Source organism: Ylistrum balloti, unplaced genomic scaffold (genome assembly GCF_031769215.1).
Source record: "Ylistrum balloti isolate Yb309-2 unplaced genomic scaffold, AGI_CSIRO_Ybal_v1 Utg371316, whole genome shotgun sequence".
Classification (NCBI taxonomy): Eukaryota; Metazoa; Mollusca; class Bivalvia; order Pectinida; family Pectinidae; genus Ylistrum; species Ylistrum balloti.
In genome coordinates, this window is record NW_026782702.1 from 420,093 (window position 1) to 435,126 (window position 15,034).

At 35.0% G+C, this 15,034-nt stretch overlaps 1 protein-coding gene across 1 annotated transcript; it reads left to right on the plus strand.

The window, feature by feature from the left end:
* The first annotated feature begins 1,294 nt into the window (after positions 1-1,294).
* Positions 1,295-14,612, plus strand: LOC132561966 (golgin-45-like). Its single transcript, XM_060226686.1, has 7 exons — positions 1,295-1,319; positions 5,931-6,456; positions 7,202-7,278; positions 8,730-8,852; positions 9,443-9,571; positions 10,750-10,966; positions 11,793-14,612. Exons 2-7 carry the CDS (start codon positions 5,941-5,943, stop codon positions 11,955-11,957), a joined length of 1,227 nt encoding a protein of 408 aa, XP_060082669.1. The 5' UTR covers positions 1,295-1,319; positions 5,931-5,940; the 3' UTR covers positions 11,958-14,612.
* Positions 14,613-15,034: the final 422 nt, after the last annotated feature.

Genomic DNA, 15,034 nt, shown 5'->3' on the forward strand with positions numbered 1-15,034 from the left:
TTTTGAACAACAAGGATTCAGAAAGAAGTTGACAAACTTATGTTAATCTGTTCCCTTAAAAGTAAAAAGCAGGTAGATCGAATTAGGGAAAGGGAAAGGAAGAAAAGTTATAGGAGAGAGAAAGGGAGTAAGGTAAGTGGATAGAATGAGTATATGGTGTCAGATAGACAAATACAGATGATAAGGAATACAAATTCATCCATTATAACATAAGGGTATCTTAATTGTTAATTTTGTAAACATGTAGTAATACAAACTGCCGTACTGTTAATTCATATTTTAATACAGACAAGGTTTAACGTATATATCAGGGGTAAAGTAAAGTAGTGTTGGCAGTATCTCTCTACTAATTCTCAAAACGTTTAGAGTGTAATATGTAAGTTTGGACACTATCAAATATAGCTTCCTTTTCTGCAAGTAGTTATAATGTATCGCCAAAAAGAGGAAGGTCAACAGAATCAACGGGAAGAAGATGACAAAGAAAAAGATGTCTACATCTTGTATGATTAGAACATGATATGAGGGCATGCTCAGCTGTTTCGTTTCCCATACCACAATTACAAATAGGACTTGCAACTAGATTTTTCATGAAAAGGTGGTCCTTAAGTGAACTACATTGCATTCGTAGTCTGGAATGATGAATTTGTCCTAGTCTAGAACCATTAAAGAAATAAGTCGGAATATTGGATGTAAGGCCATTTAAATAATTCTTCAGTGTGTAAAGGGGTGGGTTATCTTTAACATGAACAGGTAGGGAATTCCAGAGATCTACAGCCGAAGGAAGAGAAGAGTCTTTGTATAATTGTGTTCTACATGCAACTGGACGGAAGGTCGCTGCGTCTCTAGTGTTATGGTTATGTATGTCGGATTGACGAATGGAAGAAGATCAGTAAGGAATGACGGTGATAAACCGTGAACTATTTTATGAAACTGGATAATTTTGCTATGTTTGCGTCTGGTGGAAAGACTAACTCAACCAGTCGCATTATAAGGTATGTTTATACTTGTAAGTTTGGTTCCCCCAGTTACGATTCTGGCCGCTTCTAGTTAAAAACTTTCTAACGGGCTTCGAACTCACAATCTACGGCACCAAATCGTCTAAAGCTAACCAAGAAATTCCACGGGTGCAGAGAGCGATCGTGATCGCAACCCCAGGATGTTCCTGGGCTTGTGCAAGTCTAGTTTCCACTATATCGGGCCTATCTAGTCGATAAAAAAAATCTGTTACTACGCGGCCATTATTTCTAGTGAAGTCCTTTATCCGGATTGTATTTTGACCGTCACCGCCTTTCAGCAGATGTAAACAAGCACTGATCAAGGTAAGGTTTGTCGAAATTGCCTGTTATTTCGAGAACATCAAACATGATTCCACACATTCTAACCCTTTCACCATGAATATGACTGGAATACACACATTCTGACAAACTCCAGTATAAATAGGTTATTATGACATAATTCACATTGCTTCCGGCTACGCTAGATGCTCTGTCATTTCATCAAAGCCTCTCATTATACAGAATATAAAATGTAACCACACAAACATATTCCTATTAATCAACCAAGATACGTATGTTAATTTAGGGATTTGGCACGAATTCCAGACCTTCAGTCCATATATATGTATCCTTGGCGTATTAATTTTGGGGTGAAATGGTTTACCCACAAACGGCTAAAATTATCGCTAAACACCCAAAAGCTAACCCCCCCCCCCCCCCCAAAAAAAAAAAAATACCCTATGATCTACCCAAACAACATTCAGAAGACGAAAAAAACAACTATCACAACCTTATTTATTTGATAAGGCAGCAGGAAACCGTTAACTTGCATTTTTCCTGAAATTATAGGTCGTGTTTGAGATATACAGGTATAGCAGATTTTTTTTTATGAAAAATACATCCTTACATGTTTACATATTTATAAACTACATACCAATTATATTAATAGTAGAGAAATAAAATTTGTGTAAATCAAAAATTTCATCTGGTTTCTGACATTGATTGCCATGGTTGCCAACTCAAAAAAATGTTAAAAATGCAAAAATTCTATAAATTCCAACCTAACACCACAAATTTATAGAAGAAATTTACATCTGAACACCTGTCTTAAAATCAACAATACTGTCCTGGTAAAAACCTACTAAAATTTCAGCAAATTCCAAATCGGAATGCACTCACAACATGACCACCTGTAAACACCAGGAAAATTTCACTTCCTGTATAAGCTAGTTCTTGATCTGTAGACACGATTCAAGACTGTCTAACACAATGCAAAAAATATTATTCTGAAAAATATTAAACCTCACATTGTCCACTTCAACATGATCAGGCCAATTTTAGCAAGGATTTATTTTTTAAATTTTAAGTAAAACCTTTATAATGGGGTAATCTAATGAACAAAAACTGTTGCCCATGGCCACACCGAAAAACTGTGTACTGCTACCTGACAAAACCTTGTGAAATTATGGCTCCCAATATTGTTTGTAACCCTAACACCTCAGTGACAGATGTATATGCTTTACAGACAATAATTTATTTATTTATTAATAATGTCAGTAAAACAGGCAGAAAAAAATCTTTTTTTGTTCTTTTTCTTTTGCAGACCTATTACGTATAGTATTAGGATTGCACATATGCATACACCTTTATAAAGTTGAAATGAAAAAATTGTATGGTTCACTAATTTCATTTGAAATGGAAATGACTATTGTAATAAAACATACACTTTTATTCTGAATCGACAGCAATCTGTATATGTTACAGATAGACAATATGTAAGGGTTATCTCTTCTCTCTATCGTCATTAGGACACAGCAACTGAGATTGTATCTTCATCTTTATGTGATGTAATAGTTGATTTTTGGGTAGAATTTGGGTGTTAAAGAAAAGAATTTGGGTGATTGGGGTAGTTAGTTTGCAAATGTTTTGAAGAAGGTTTTGGGTGTATTTTGGTAGTTTTTGCATTTTTTGGGGGTAGATTTGGGTTGGTTTTTGTTTTGGTAAATCATTCTGCCGTTAGTTTTGGACTCCTCGATATACTCATATCTCAGTAGATAAACAATGTCGATGACCAGCAACCAGAAAAATACATAACTCACTTGAGAAATACTCAAGACTAAATCATGAATCAAAATCCTGTTGAAATTCACTCTTTGTAAACATGCTTCCATCTACAATCCAGAAAGTCCTTTAGATGTTGCCATGTGAGGTCAGTTTTTACTATAAAAATGTAAGGGTCCTAGTCAGACTATAAAGGTAGCATTCAAATGACTATACATCCGTATCAGACCTATGATATATTACAAAGAGTGCACAGCAGATGCGACATCACACTTTACCGATATTTCTGTCTTTGCCAAGTAAACTGATTTACTTGGTAGTGGCCTTCAGAACTTCATATAACATTGGTTTGTCTTTTATTTGGGGCCCACGTTTGTTAATATTATTTGTTATGCCCCCGCCATTTATGGCCGGGGGCATATACATGTTTGTCCCGTCCCGATATTATTTGTCCCAAATCAGTATATACCACCTAACAACTTCATTCGGACCTTTTACTATTATTTCACATGGGGGGGCGGGGGCATTCATGTCTTACAGACATTTTCTAGTTTTAATATTTTTGATAGACACCGCTCAGCTAAAGTGTGTTTTAATCTTTCTTTGCATAATTATCAAGTGAAAGTTTTTTTCAGAAAATTTCCAAATCACATAATTTTGCCAAATGATGCATAAGGCTTTAATTGTTATAGATTATAGTTACCTTCTAGACCCTCCTTGTTCTATCCAGAATTTTCTCTTAGTCACCTTCTAGACCCTCCTTGTTCTATCCAGAATTTTCTCTTAGTCACCTTCTAGACCCTCCTTGTTCTATCCAGAATTTTCTCTTAGTCACCTTCTAGACCCTCCTTGTTCTATCAAGAATTTTCTCTTAGTCACCTTCTAGACCCTCCTTGTTCTATCCAGAATTTTCTCTTAGTCACCTTCTAGACCCTCCTTGTTCTATCCAGAATTTTCTCTTAGTCACCTTATAGACCCTCCTTGTTCTATCCAGAATTTTCTCTTAGTCACCTTATAGACCCTCCTTGTTCTATCCAGAATTTTCTCTTAGTCACCTTCTAGACCCTCCTTGTTCTATCAAGAATTTTCTCTTAGTCACCTTATAGACCCTCCTTGTTCTATCAGGAATTTTCTCTTAGTCACCTTCTAGACCCTCCTTGTTCTATCAAGAATTTTCTCTTAGTCACCTTCTAGACCCTCCTTGTTCTATCCAGAATTTTCTCTTAGTCACCTTCTAGACCCTCCTTGTTCTATCCAGAATTTTCTCTTAGTCACCTTCTAGACCCTCCTTGTTCTATCAAGAATTTTCTCTTAGTCACCTTCTAGACCCTCCTTGTTCTATCCAGAATTTTCTCTTAGTCACCTTCTAGACCCTCCTTGTTCTATCCAGAATTTTCTCTTAGTCACCTTATAGACCCTCCTTGTTCTATCAGGAATTTTCTCTTAGTCACCTTCTAGACCCTCCTTGTTCTATCCAGAATTTTCTCTTAGTCACCTTATAGACCCTCCTTGTTCTATCAGGAATTTTCTCTTAGTCACCTTCTAGACCCTCCTTGTTCTATCAAGAATTTTCGCTTAGTCACCTTCTTCACCTTCTAGACCCTCCTTGTTCTATCAAGAATTTTCTCTTAGTCACCTTATAGACCCTCCTTGTTCTATCCAGAATTTTCTCTTAGTCACCTTCTAGACCCTCCTTGTTCTATCCAGAATTTTCTCTTAGTCACCTTCTAGACCCTCCTTGTTCTATCCAGAATTTTCTCTTAGTCACCTTATAGACCCTCCTTGTTCTATCCAGAATTTTCTCTTAGTCACCTTCTAGACCCTCCTTGTTCTATCCAGAATTTTCTCTTAGTCACCTTCTAGACCCTCCTTGTTCTATCCAGAATTTTCTCTTAGGTAGAGCAGCAGACTGACAAGCCAAACGGCTAAGGATTTGATTACCATTGGAAGAACACTGTTTCCGTCCTGCTACTTTCAATGCCATATAGTAGACTACCTTAAGTGCTAGCTAGAGGAGACAGAGAGCTATATGCTTTACTGCAGCCAGAAAGCTGGAATGTGGTGTTTGGGAATAAACACTTTAAGAGTGGGAAGTTGTACAGCAGAGATTATGCCCACCTTCCAGTTTTGCACCAGAGCGAACTTCTTTAAACTCAAACAGTAGAGCAGTGACCAGAACACGATTTGATCTCTGATGGAGGCAAATTGCTTCTCTGTTCTTGTATAGTTATTACAAAACAATTGTAATTGTGTTGTTTACTACTTTGGTGAATACTACATTATAAGACAAGGTTTGTCACAACAAATTTCCATATAACAGACAAGAACTTGATGAGGAAGGAACAGTGGAATAGTAAACATGCTAATTCAGATGCCAGCAAAAAATTCTTTGTTATAGATTCAAAAAATTATTACAGGGTTTAGCTGAGTTACCTCCCTTCCTCTGTTTGCCGACATATTCATATAGAGCACCTATGACATTCAAGAGGAGAAAATGACATCTGTGCTGTAATGAAGGCTGTGCTGAAATATCTAGATCTACCTGTACTGTACCCTTGGTACACCAAAATGTAGCAATACCAACCAGTGATGCTTAAAAATTGGGATAATTAAACATAAGCTCTGTCGTTACTGATCTTGATAACTATGATTTACATAGTGATCATGACTGTTCAGTGTATTTGTGTATATCTCCTAAGTATGCTATGTCGTTGCTAATTATTTGTGTCTAGAGTTCTTTCTGTCAGATTCCCCCCCACCCCCCCAAACTGTCCACCGCCCTGCCCGCCTACCATCCCAGAAATATCAGCTCTATAAATTTTCAAAGCACAGTATCTTTGGTTTTTCATTTATTGATTTGTGATATTGTTTCAGATAAACAGACATGGCAACCCCAGTGCCTGCTGCCGATAAAGTGTTGCCCAGACCTTTAGTGCAGGTCGAGTCCTCATTCTCCACAGACCATCCTCAACAGCAATCAAAACGTGCAACTAAGACTCCATCTCAGACAAGTCAGGGGCCTAAAGAAACAGTACTGTTGAGACAAGCAATGCCAAAATACAATTTCCAAAGCAAAAAACCAACAGCAGTAGTGATGTCAACATCTAGCCTCCCCAGTCCAGAGTCGCTGGACCAAAGCATTAAAAAGACAGCCAGTCCGCCTGTAGTCAAACCTGTGAGTAAGGTAGACCCTTTACCAGGAACAGTGGAACAGACTACCTTACCTCAGAACTGTGACCAGCTGATGAAGGTTCATTCCTTAGAGTGTCTCCCTTTTCCTGACCCAATAGGGAGCCAAATAGCATCCCTTCAAAACCAAAATTGTGAGCTAAAAGATGAAAATGGAAGATTGAAAAAAGAAATGGAGAACATGAAGAGACAACTTGATGTTCAGTTTCAGGTGTGTATCAACCAAGTTTATGGAATGTTTATTTGTCAAAACATTTTGGATATAATTTGTCAAATTAAAACAAAGATATAATTTTGGAGTTGAAATTGTTGGTAAGTAAAAGGTCCGGGGATCCTTGCATCTGAGGGAAACTCTTTGTTAATGTAACTCTGGTAAAATACTAGCTGCAATATACCGCTCGGCTTTAGAGAACATCTCTTTAGCTTGATCAGTTGAGTGTCAGACTAGTAAGCCAGAGGTCATGGGTTTGAATCCAAGCAGAGGCATTGAAATTAATAATGACTTCTGTTACATTAATGACATAACTAGTTAAGAACATTTTTCTAACACTAATGTCAACTGAAATTAATGACCATGATTAATGATTTTTCACATTTTAATGAAGTTTTAATTGTGAATTAATGATATTCTAATGATATCTGAAAATAGTGTGATTTATAAATTTAACATTTATATCAATATTTTTATTTTTAAAAAATGTAAGTATATTGTTGTTTCTATATGTTCCTTTATACTTACCTTATAACATTCTGTGGGTAGTATTGAGATTAGTTCAGATAATTTGCTGAATGACTGGAATTTCTGATCGTTCATATTTTATATAAATATTTCTACACTGAAACTTTTCACTGTATTACATATGTAAATCACCAATTAATTCTGCAGAGATTTTGCTGTTTAATAAAGATGGAAAGTTTAGTTAATGTAAACACTATAATGGAGATTTGTGTTACAGGTGAATTCTGAGCTGAAGAAACTACTAGTTGCTTCTGTGGGAGATGACTTACAATTCAGAGTGGAGAACCTAGCCAGGTATACTATAAACATGATTAATACAGAGTAAACATGATTAAACCTTTACAGAGTAAATTAAAGACACGATTAAACCTTTACAGAGTAAATTATAAACATGGTTAAACCTTTACGGAGTAAAATATAAACATGATTAAAACTTTACGAGTAAATTATAAACATGATTAAACCTTTACAGGGTAAATTATAAACAAGATTAGACCTTTACAGGGTAAATTATAAACATGATTAAACCTTTACAGGGTAAATTATAAACAAGATTAAACCTTTACAGGGTAAATTATAAACATGATTAGACCTTTACAGAGTAAATTATCAATGCTATTTACCTTTAGATACTGGTGGAGATGGAAAAAATGCTTATCTAGAATTTATTACTGGAATCCATACTGAATACGTGGATGTGTCTAGTCAGAAATACTTGAGAAACAAAATTCCAGACATCAAGATCAAAAATGGCCACTGGCAGCCATCTTGAACAATAGTAATTCCACTTTGTTGTAATTCATTACCAGCAGAATTCTTACTGGATGATAGGTCATTTAAAGAAGGAATTATTTCTTAAAAAGAAAAGAGGATTATTGGAAAGTTGGAGATGCATATTGTAACTTTATTGTAAAATGAATCCTTAATTGTCTAACCCGTTAGTATTCCAATATCATGTCTTATATGTTCCCCTAGAATTCAAGCATTCTGATGTTTAGTTTTGTTCATAATATTGTTTTTATAGAACTAATCAAGAATTCTTTTTAAACACTTCTGGTGATGTTCAGTTTAAGCTTGAGAGTTCACACCACATTTTGTGGTTGTTCCCAGTGTGACTCATTCAATGAATCCTGTCATTTCTAAACAGTTAAAAATGTGTTTCAAAAGGTGGTCATATAATGGACGTAGTTTTAAATGTTCCACGCAGGCCACTGTCTTTACCGTTAAAGTCCTGTCTTGCAGATTGATATATATCCACAAATAATTATATTTATTCTTATAAATTGCTCATAAATTTGATGTACCAGATAATCTTTGCAATCAATTATGAATTGCAAAATCTTTGATCTCCCCCCCACCCTCCCCCTCCCCCTCAAAAAAAAAAAAGAAAAAAGAAAGAAAAAAAATGAGAAACCTATAGCTACACAATGTGTATACTCCCCAAGAGTAATTACCACTTTCAACTTTTCTTGAAAAATTGTGCACCTTATGCGCAAGTTTTTACGGTTGCTAAACAAATGATTATTTGGAAATTAAAATTGTTCCCAGGAACTGTACATTTTGCACAAATTTCATTGATTTGATGAAAATGTATTCAAAATTTCAAATTTGGCTGTTGAATGTTATCTTCTATAAAATTTTGTGATGGATTATATCTCACGTTAAGAATTACAAATGTATATATTATCAACATGATTAGCTTTTCAGTACTTTCAGTACTTTGATTTTGTATTTCTATACTATAGGGACAGAGCACAGCTTTCCACAGAGATTGGCACATTCGCTAGAAGACGTACAGAGGATTACGAACACATTGACAAGGTGTCTATTCAAGCCGATATGTGGAGGAGCAAGTTCCTTGCCAGCAGGTATTTCATTATAGAGACCATCGTATAAACTGTAATTCTACTACATCATATAATGTTATATAACGGTATGAGATGTAAAACAACATCTGTATCCTGCCTATACTTATCCTTAGTGTTATTATAGGGTATGGTAGATATGTTATGATATGAAAACAATTGCAAGAAGAAACAAAAATGGTACCTTGAATATTTAGAAAGTAAAAACTGTTTGTTTGTGGTTTTACATCCTTGCAACAGCCAGGGCTATACCAGAACAAGTGTTTAGATAGAAGCCAACACTCAAAGTCATACAAGGATGGGTGTCTATAGAGACACCAACACCCAGTGTTATACCAGGATTGATGTTTAGGGAGACACCAACACCCAGTGTTATACCAGGATTGATGTTTAGGGAGATATCAGGGTGATGATTGATTGACCATGGAGCTTTCTTTTGCCAGTTTTAATTATCAGTTCAGCTTCTCTTACCTGGGTGACGATTAATTTATCAGTTATGTTTCTGTTGCCATGGAGATTATTGATTTACATGTATCAGTTGAGTTTCTGTTACCAGGGTGATGTTGATTTATCAGTCAAATTTCTGTTGCTAGGGTGATGATTGACGAGCTAGCTTCCTCAAAGGCCTACCTGTCCATGTTGTGTGAAGAGTCACAGAGTACACTCCAACAGGTGTTGAATGAGCGTTATGAAATACGCTCCAACCTTATGGAAACATACAAGTAAGTTCTACATCATAAATGATTATAATGTTTTTAATTTCTCCAATAAATAAAAGATGCATGAATAGATAGCAATGGTAGTGAAATGAAAATAAGTTACTTAGAAGCATTGTCAACATGTCAGCGAATGAGTGAATTTTGATCATGTTGGCCCAGTAGGGATATCTTCAAAGCAAATCTTTCAAATCTTTCTTCCGTAGCAATCACAGGATTTTGTCCAAATCCGATTTGAAACATATTTTTTCAACTTTGGAAAAATGGATTCAATTTCATGAGGTCACCTGACCATCGGTCATGGTGACGTGTAACGATTGTTGTTTGACTGTTGTCATCATTGTCACTGATTTTGATGTAACTTAGTATGTAGCCTTATATAAATAAGATCTCGGACGAGGTTGACAATGTGATTAATCTTATCATAATTTTCAGAGTTATGGCCCTTTTAAAGTTTTATTAGCATGGAGAATTTGAATAAATATATACAGATTTTGATGTAACTTGGTATGTGGCCTTATATAAATAAGATCTCGGACGAGGTTGACAATGTGATTAATCTTATCATAATTTTCAGAGTTATGGCCCTTTTAAAGTTTTATTAGCATGGAGAATTTGAATAAATATATACAGATTTTGATGTAACTTGGTATGTGGCCTTATATAAATAAGATATCGGACGAGGTTGACAATGTGATTAATCTTATCATAATTTTCAGAGTTATGGCCCTTTTAAAGTTTTATTAGCATGGAGAATTTGAATAAATATATACAGATTTTGATGTAACTTGGTATGCAGTTTTGATAAAATCTGAGATAAGTTCAGGAATGGGACTGATTTGAATGACTGAGTTATGGCCATTTGCAGTTTAAGTTTGGTTGAGATTAGTCAGCTGGTGACAATTTAGGCCCATGGGTCTCTTGTAGAAATGGTGATTGACATTATCAACTGGACTGTGTTTATGCAATAATCAGAAATCAAGGTTATCTCCCCTTGATTGTTAATTATCACATCAGTGAAGATGGGTACTGATGATACACCATTAAGTGATAATGAGAGTGAATTTTTGTGATGAAGTCATCGAATATTTTAAGACTTGACAACATGGTTTTGTATATAGTACAATAGAAGTGTGTTATAATCAATCCCCAAGTTACCTAGATGTTAATTATCTATCTGAAAGGACTCTGCAGCAGATTAAGTCAGCATTTGACCCACTGAACTCCCAGCAGTCAATGGGGGTGGCTTCTACCAATAGCCTGGACCTTGCACGCGTGAACTTGAGGCTGACTGAAGCCATCCGTTATCGACTACTGCCAAGCCATGTTGCTTTGGATACTGTTGTAAACATTGACCAATGGACGAACAGCCTCACTCTCGCCGAGTCACGTGCCCATGAGGTATGTAATAATATAAAATAATGGATATTTCTTTTGTTTCAGTAGAGTTTACCTCTAGATTTCAATTTTTCTGGAGTTATGCCCTGAGCATTCTCTACAACCTTTTGCATATTATATCTTGTACTTACTGTAATGAAAGAATCTTAAAAAAAAAAAAAAATAAAAAAACATTATTTCAGGTAAATAATCTAAGAAAACCTGTTTTTTGAGTCTTCCCTGATGTTTTTCAACAATTTTAAAGTCAAGATTAATTCTGTATATGTATTCCCCCACCCACCTCCCAAAATAATGAAAAGAATTTTTGACTTGCTTTCCTACCCAATTTTCAGCCCATCATCATCAGATGGCACAGAGCTGTTGCAATCAATCGTCATTTGTCTTTCATGCCTCCTTTATCAATTCTTAATTTGTTAAAGCAATTTCTTGAGAAGTTTGGAAGTAATTTAATTTTGAGAGTGATCATAAAGCTAACAGATGGCCATTTTTTCTTTTGGCAATTGAAGATAGTGTTACATTTCTGGAGAAGCACTGGATGCTACTACTATGTAAATTCATTTTTTTCTTCTTTGTGTGTTAGACAGATTGTGTTTTTAAATTTCACATGAAAGTTCTCATATTTATTGATGTATCCATGTGATTGGTTAACCTGTTATCACATGTCATTGATGTCAAGTAAGAGGAAAGATGACAAAAAACTTATAAAGAACAATTATAGATGATACAATGATGGGGATCTCTTCTAATATATTGCAAAATATAGTTTTCAGAATATTTCTAAATCATTTTAAAGATTTGTTTTAAATATTTGGAATACCATATGTTCCAGTTCCTGTCCAAGAAAACTGACCCAGAAGATATTCAGAAGCACATAGCCAGTGCTCTTCGGGATCCTGCCATCAATATCATTGACCGCTTCCACCCTTTCACCCGCTTTGACAACCTCACTCTGAACTGTTGTGTAAAGTGTCAGGGTGAAATGTTTGCTGTATGAAAACTTAAAAAAGGGGAATATGACTATTGTTTTGAGTTCAAAGGTTGTCATTCTTTTTCTTTTTGGATCTTCCATAAATAACACGGGAGTTTTCCTCTTGGTCAACTATAAACAGAGATGGACAATGGACAGCCGTCATGGATTTGTATATTAAAGACACGGTTCCGAGTGGTCGCAAAATAGGAATGACTCACTGATGGCTATCTAAGATTTTTTTTTTTAATGTTTAGCATTGCTTTTTCTCATAAGTCACTGGAAGGATTTTTACTCAAACAAGAATACTCACTAAGCATGATATGACTGTAGTTTTGTCTCTGACATCAGGGCTTTGTAATTAAGTGGGAAAGTTCCCTATGATTTTGATAGTTATTGCAACAAGTTTTATCCTTCAACTGGCACTGCCATTGTCGGAATACACCTGCCACATATATTTTTCTGTATTTGTCAGTGACAGAAAACTGCTGTATTTAGCTTGTGCCGTAATTCGACAGAATTACTGTCTGGATTTACTTAGATATTAAGTTTATAAATATAAACAGTTGTTGAAATAAATTCATAAGATCGCTGTTATGTCAGATGAAGTTTGGAACTATATTTCAGTGCAGAGAAATTACTTTGGCGTCAGTTTTCAGGCAAAATTCAGCGGAACATCAATATCAGATAAACACAAGATTGAACAAGAAAACTGTTTAGTTTCAATAGTCTGACTTATACTCAGTGTTGCAAGATACATTGCTAGTTCCTTAAAGTATAAGCTGTATTTTGGACGGTGACAGACAAAAGTGGCGAGATATTTTAAGGCACAGTATTCACTATTTTTGTTACACGACATAAACTTTATATAACATACTTAGGAAATCGTAATAAAATTGGTGAATAAAACTCTAATCTATATTTGTCTCACTGAAAAAATCATCCATTTTATTTTTTTCATATCTCAAGATCCAAAATATGTAATTTGTGAAAATTTAATTTTGAGTGAAAAATCACAAAAATAAGTTACAATACAGTATTTTTGTATGGGGGAAATTTAAGTAACAGTCTGGTACTGCTGTCCGTATGTTAAACCATGATCTCAACACATGGGACATTGGTTTCATAGTTTTTTATTGTCTATCATGCAAACTATTGATACATATAAGAGTGAGACACTACCTCAATTTTTCCAGTTTCAAATTCATTGGAATTGTAAATATTTTGTATATATATTTTTATAAAACACCTGTATATTCATTGTGCCATTTTTTATGAAGTTATACCACATGCATACAATAAAAGGTATGCTGGATTGGCCTTACTAGTATGTTTGTTTGGTTATTCTCTGTGATATGTGATTTTAACCAAAGTTAACGTCGGCTTGAAAATTTGGGTCCCAGTCCCAGCATGGGCTATAATAAAATCTCCATTGAGATCAAATTTTTAATTTTCCTTCTAAAATCATTCCAGTTTTAAAAACATTACAAATACACAGAATAGACTGGAGATATTAGAAACTATAGGTCTGATTTATATCAATTGTGTAAAAAGTTACATTTTTGTAAATGTTGTACCAGAGGAGGGAGTCACAAACATGTTTACACATGTTGTTTACACGACAGACATTTTTTACACGTTATCAAGTTTACATCTATTTTTGTGATAAACAAGTCCACATATCTTCCAGTGATGAAGACTTTTTCACCTTCATGCTTAAACATCCCATGTATTTTGACATGATTACGATATTTGTTGTTCTTAAAACGTATCTGAACATGTTTTAATGTTTATTGATAATGTATATAGAATGGTATGATAACAATATTTATATAATTGTATGTTCCTACTTGTCACATGTTTAAAGGCGTCATGATGTTGATGTGTTCCATAAGGTACAGTTGTTACCCAGTATAGTGTGTACAATGTTACAATGATCCTACTTGTCACATGTTTAAAGGCGTCATGATGTTGATGTGTTCCATAAAGTACAGATGTTACCCAGTATAGTGTGTACAATGTTACAATGATCCTGCTTGTCACATGTTTAAAGGCGTCATGATGTTGATGTGCTCTATAAGATACAGATGTTACCCAGTATAGTGTGTACAATGTTACAATGATCCTACTTGTCACATGTTTGATAAGGCGTCATGATGTTGATGTGCTCTGTAAGGTACAGATGTTACCCAGTATAGTGTGTACAATGTTACAGTGATGTTTTCAGCATTAATACCTTAACATCTCAAAGTACAAAATTTATCGTTTACATTTTACTTTCTTTCTAAACATAATAAACTATCGTTCTTCAGAACATCACAGCAATCCTCAAAACACAGACAAGGGAATGGTCCATGTCTAAGGAAGTTTAGCATACGGAAAATGTCAAGGTCACTGGGATTGAAACTGTTATGTAAATTCCAAGCATCTGCAATGGGGAGGAGGCAGATTTCTGAACAAAACATAGCATTGATGAATCCTTTTGTATTTGAAGTAACAAGCATCATTTTGAAAATATTTCAGCATGGATATTATATCTATATATATTGAAGATTTTAAGACTATGAGAATAATATATTGACATACTTACAAGATGTATATATTTGCTGCCGTTGTTAATGTTTAACTACAGCTTGTTACCAATAAGACCTTTGTATTAATATATCTAGTCAAATAAAGGACTTGGGGTTAAGAGAGTTGTTTTTGTCTTCATAAAGAACGATAAAGAACCACTGATGGTCTGTCTTCATAAAGGTTAGATTGTATTAAATGAAATCTTCAGGGTTTTGAAAGGGGGGAGCAAAGTGTAGGTTCACTTAATACATCTAACCGATTTAGACAGCTACATGCATTTAACCTTTGACCCTTCTCCCACCACCCTGTAAGGTGGCAGCTCCAGTGTTCTGACTGAAAGGTACAAGGCGGAGTCAATTATGGTCCAATTAAGGGTATACTTGCACATGATTGGTTAACCGTTGTAAGGCAGTGCGTTGATTGAAAGATGCTGAAAAAGGGCAGTATTTTCTATTTGCTCCCGACCACATAGTTCATTTTTATGAAATTTTTTCCTATGTAAGCATGTCGCATTATGTGAGCGAGGCAGA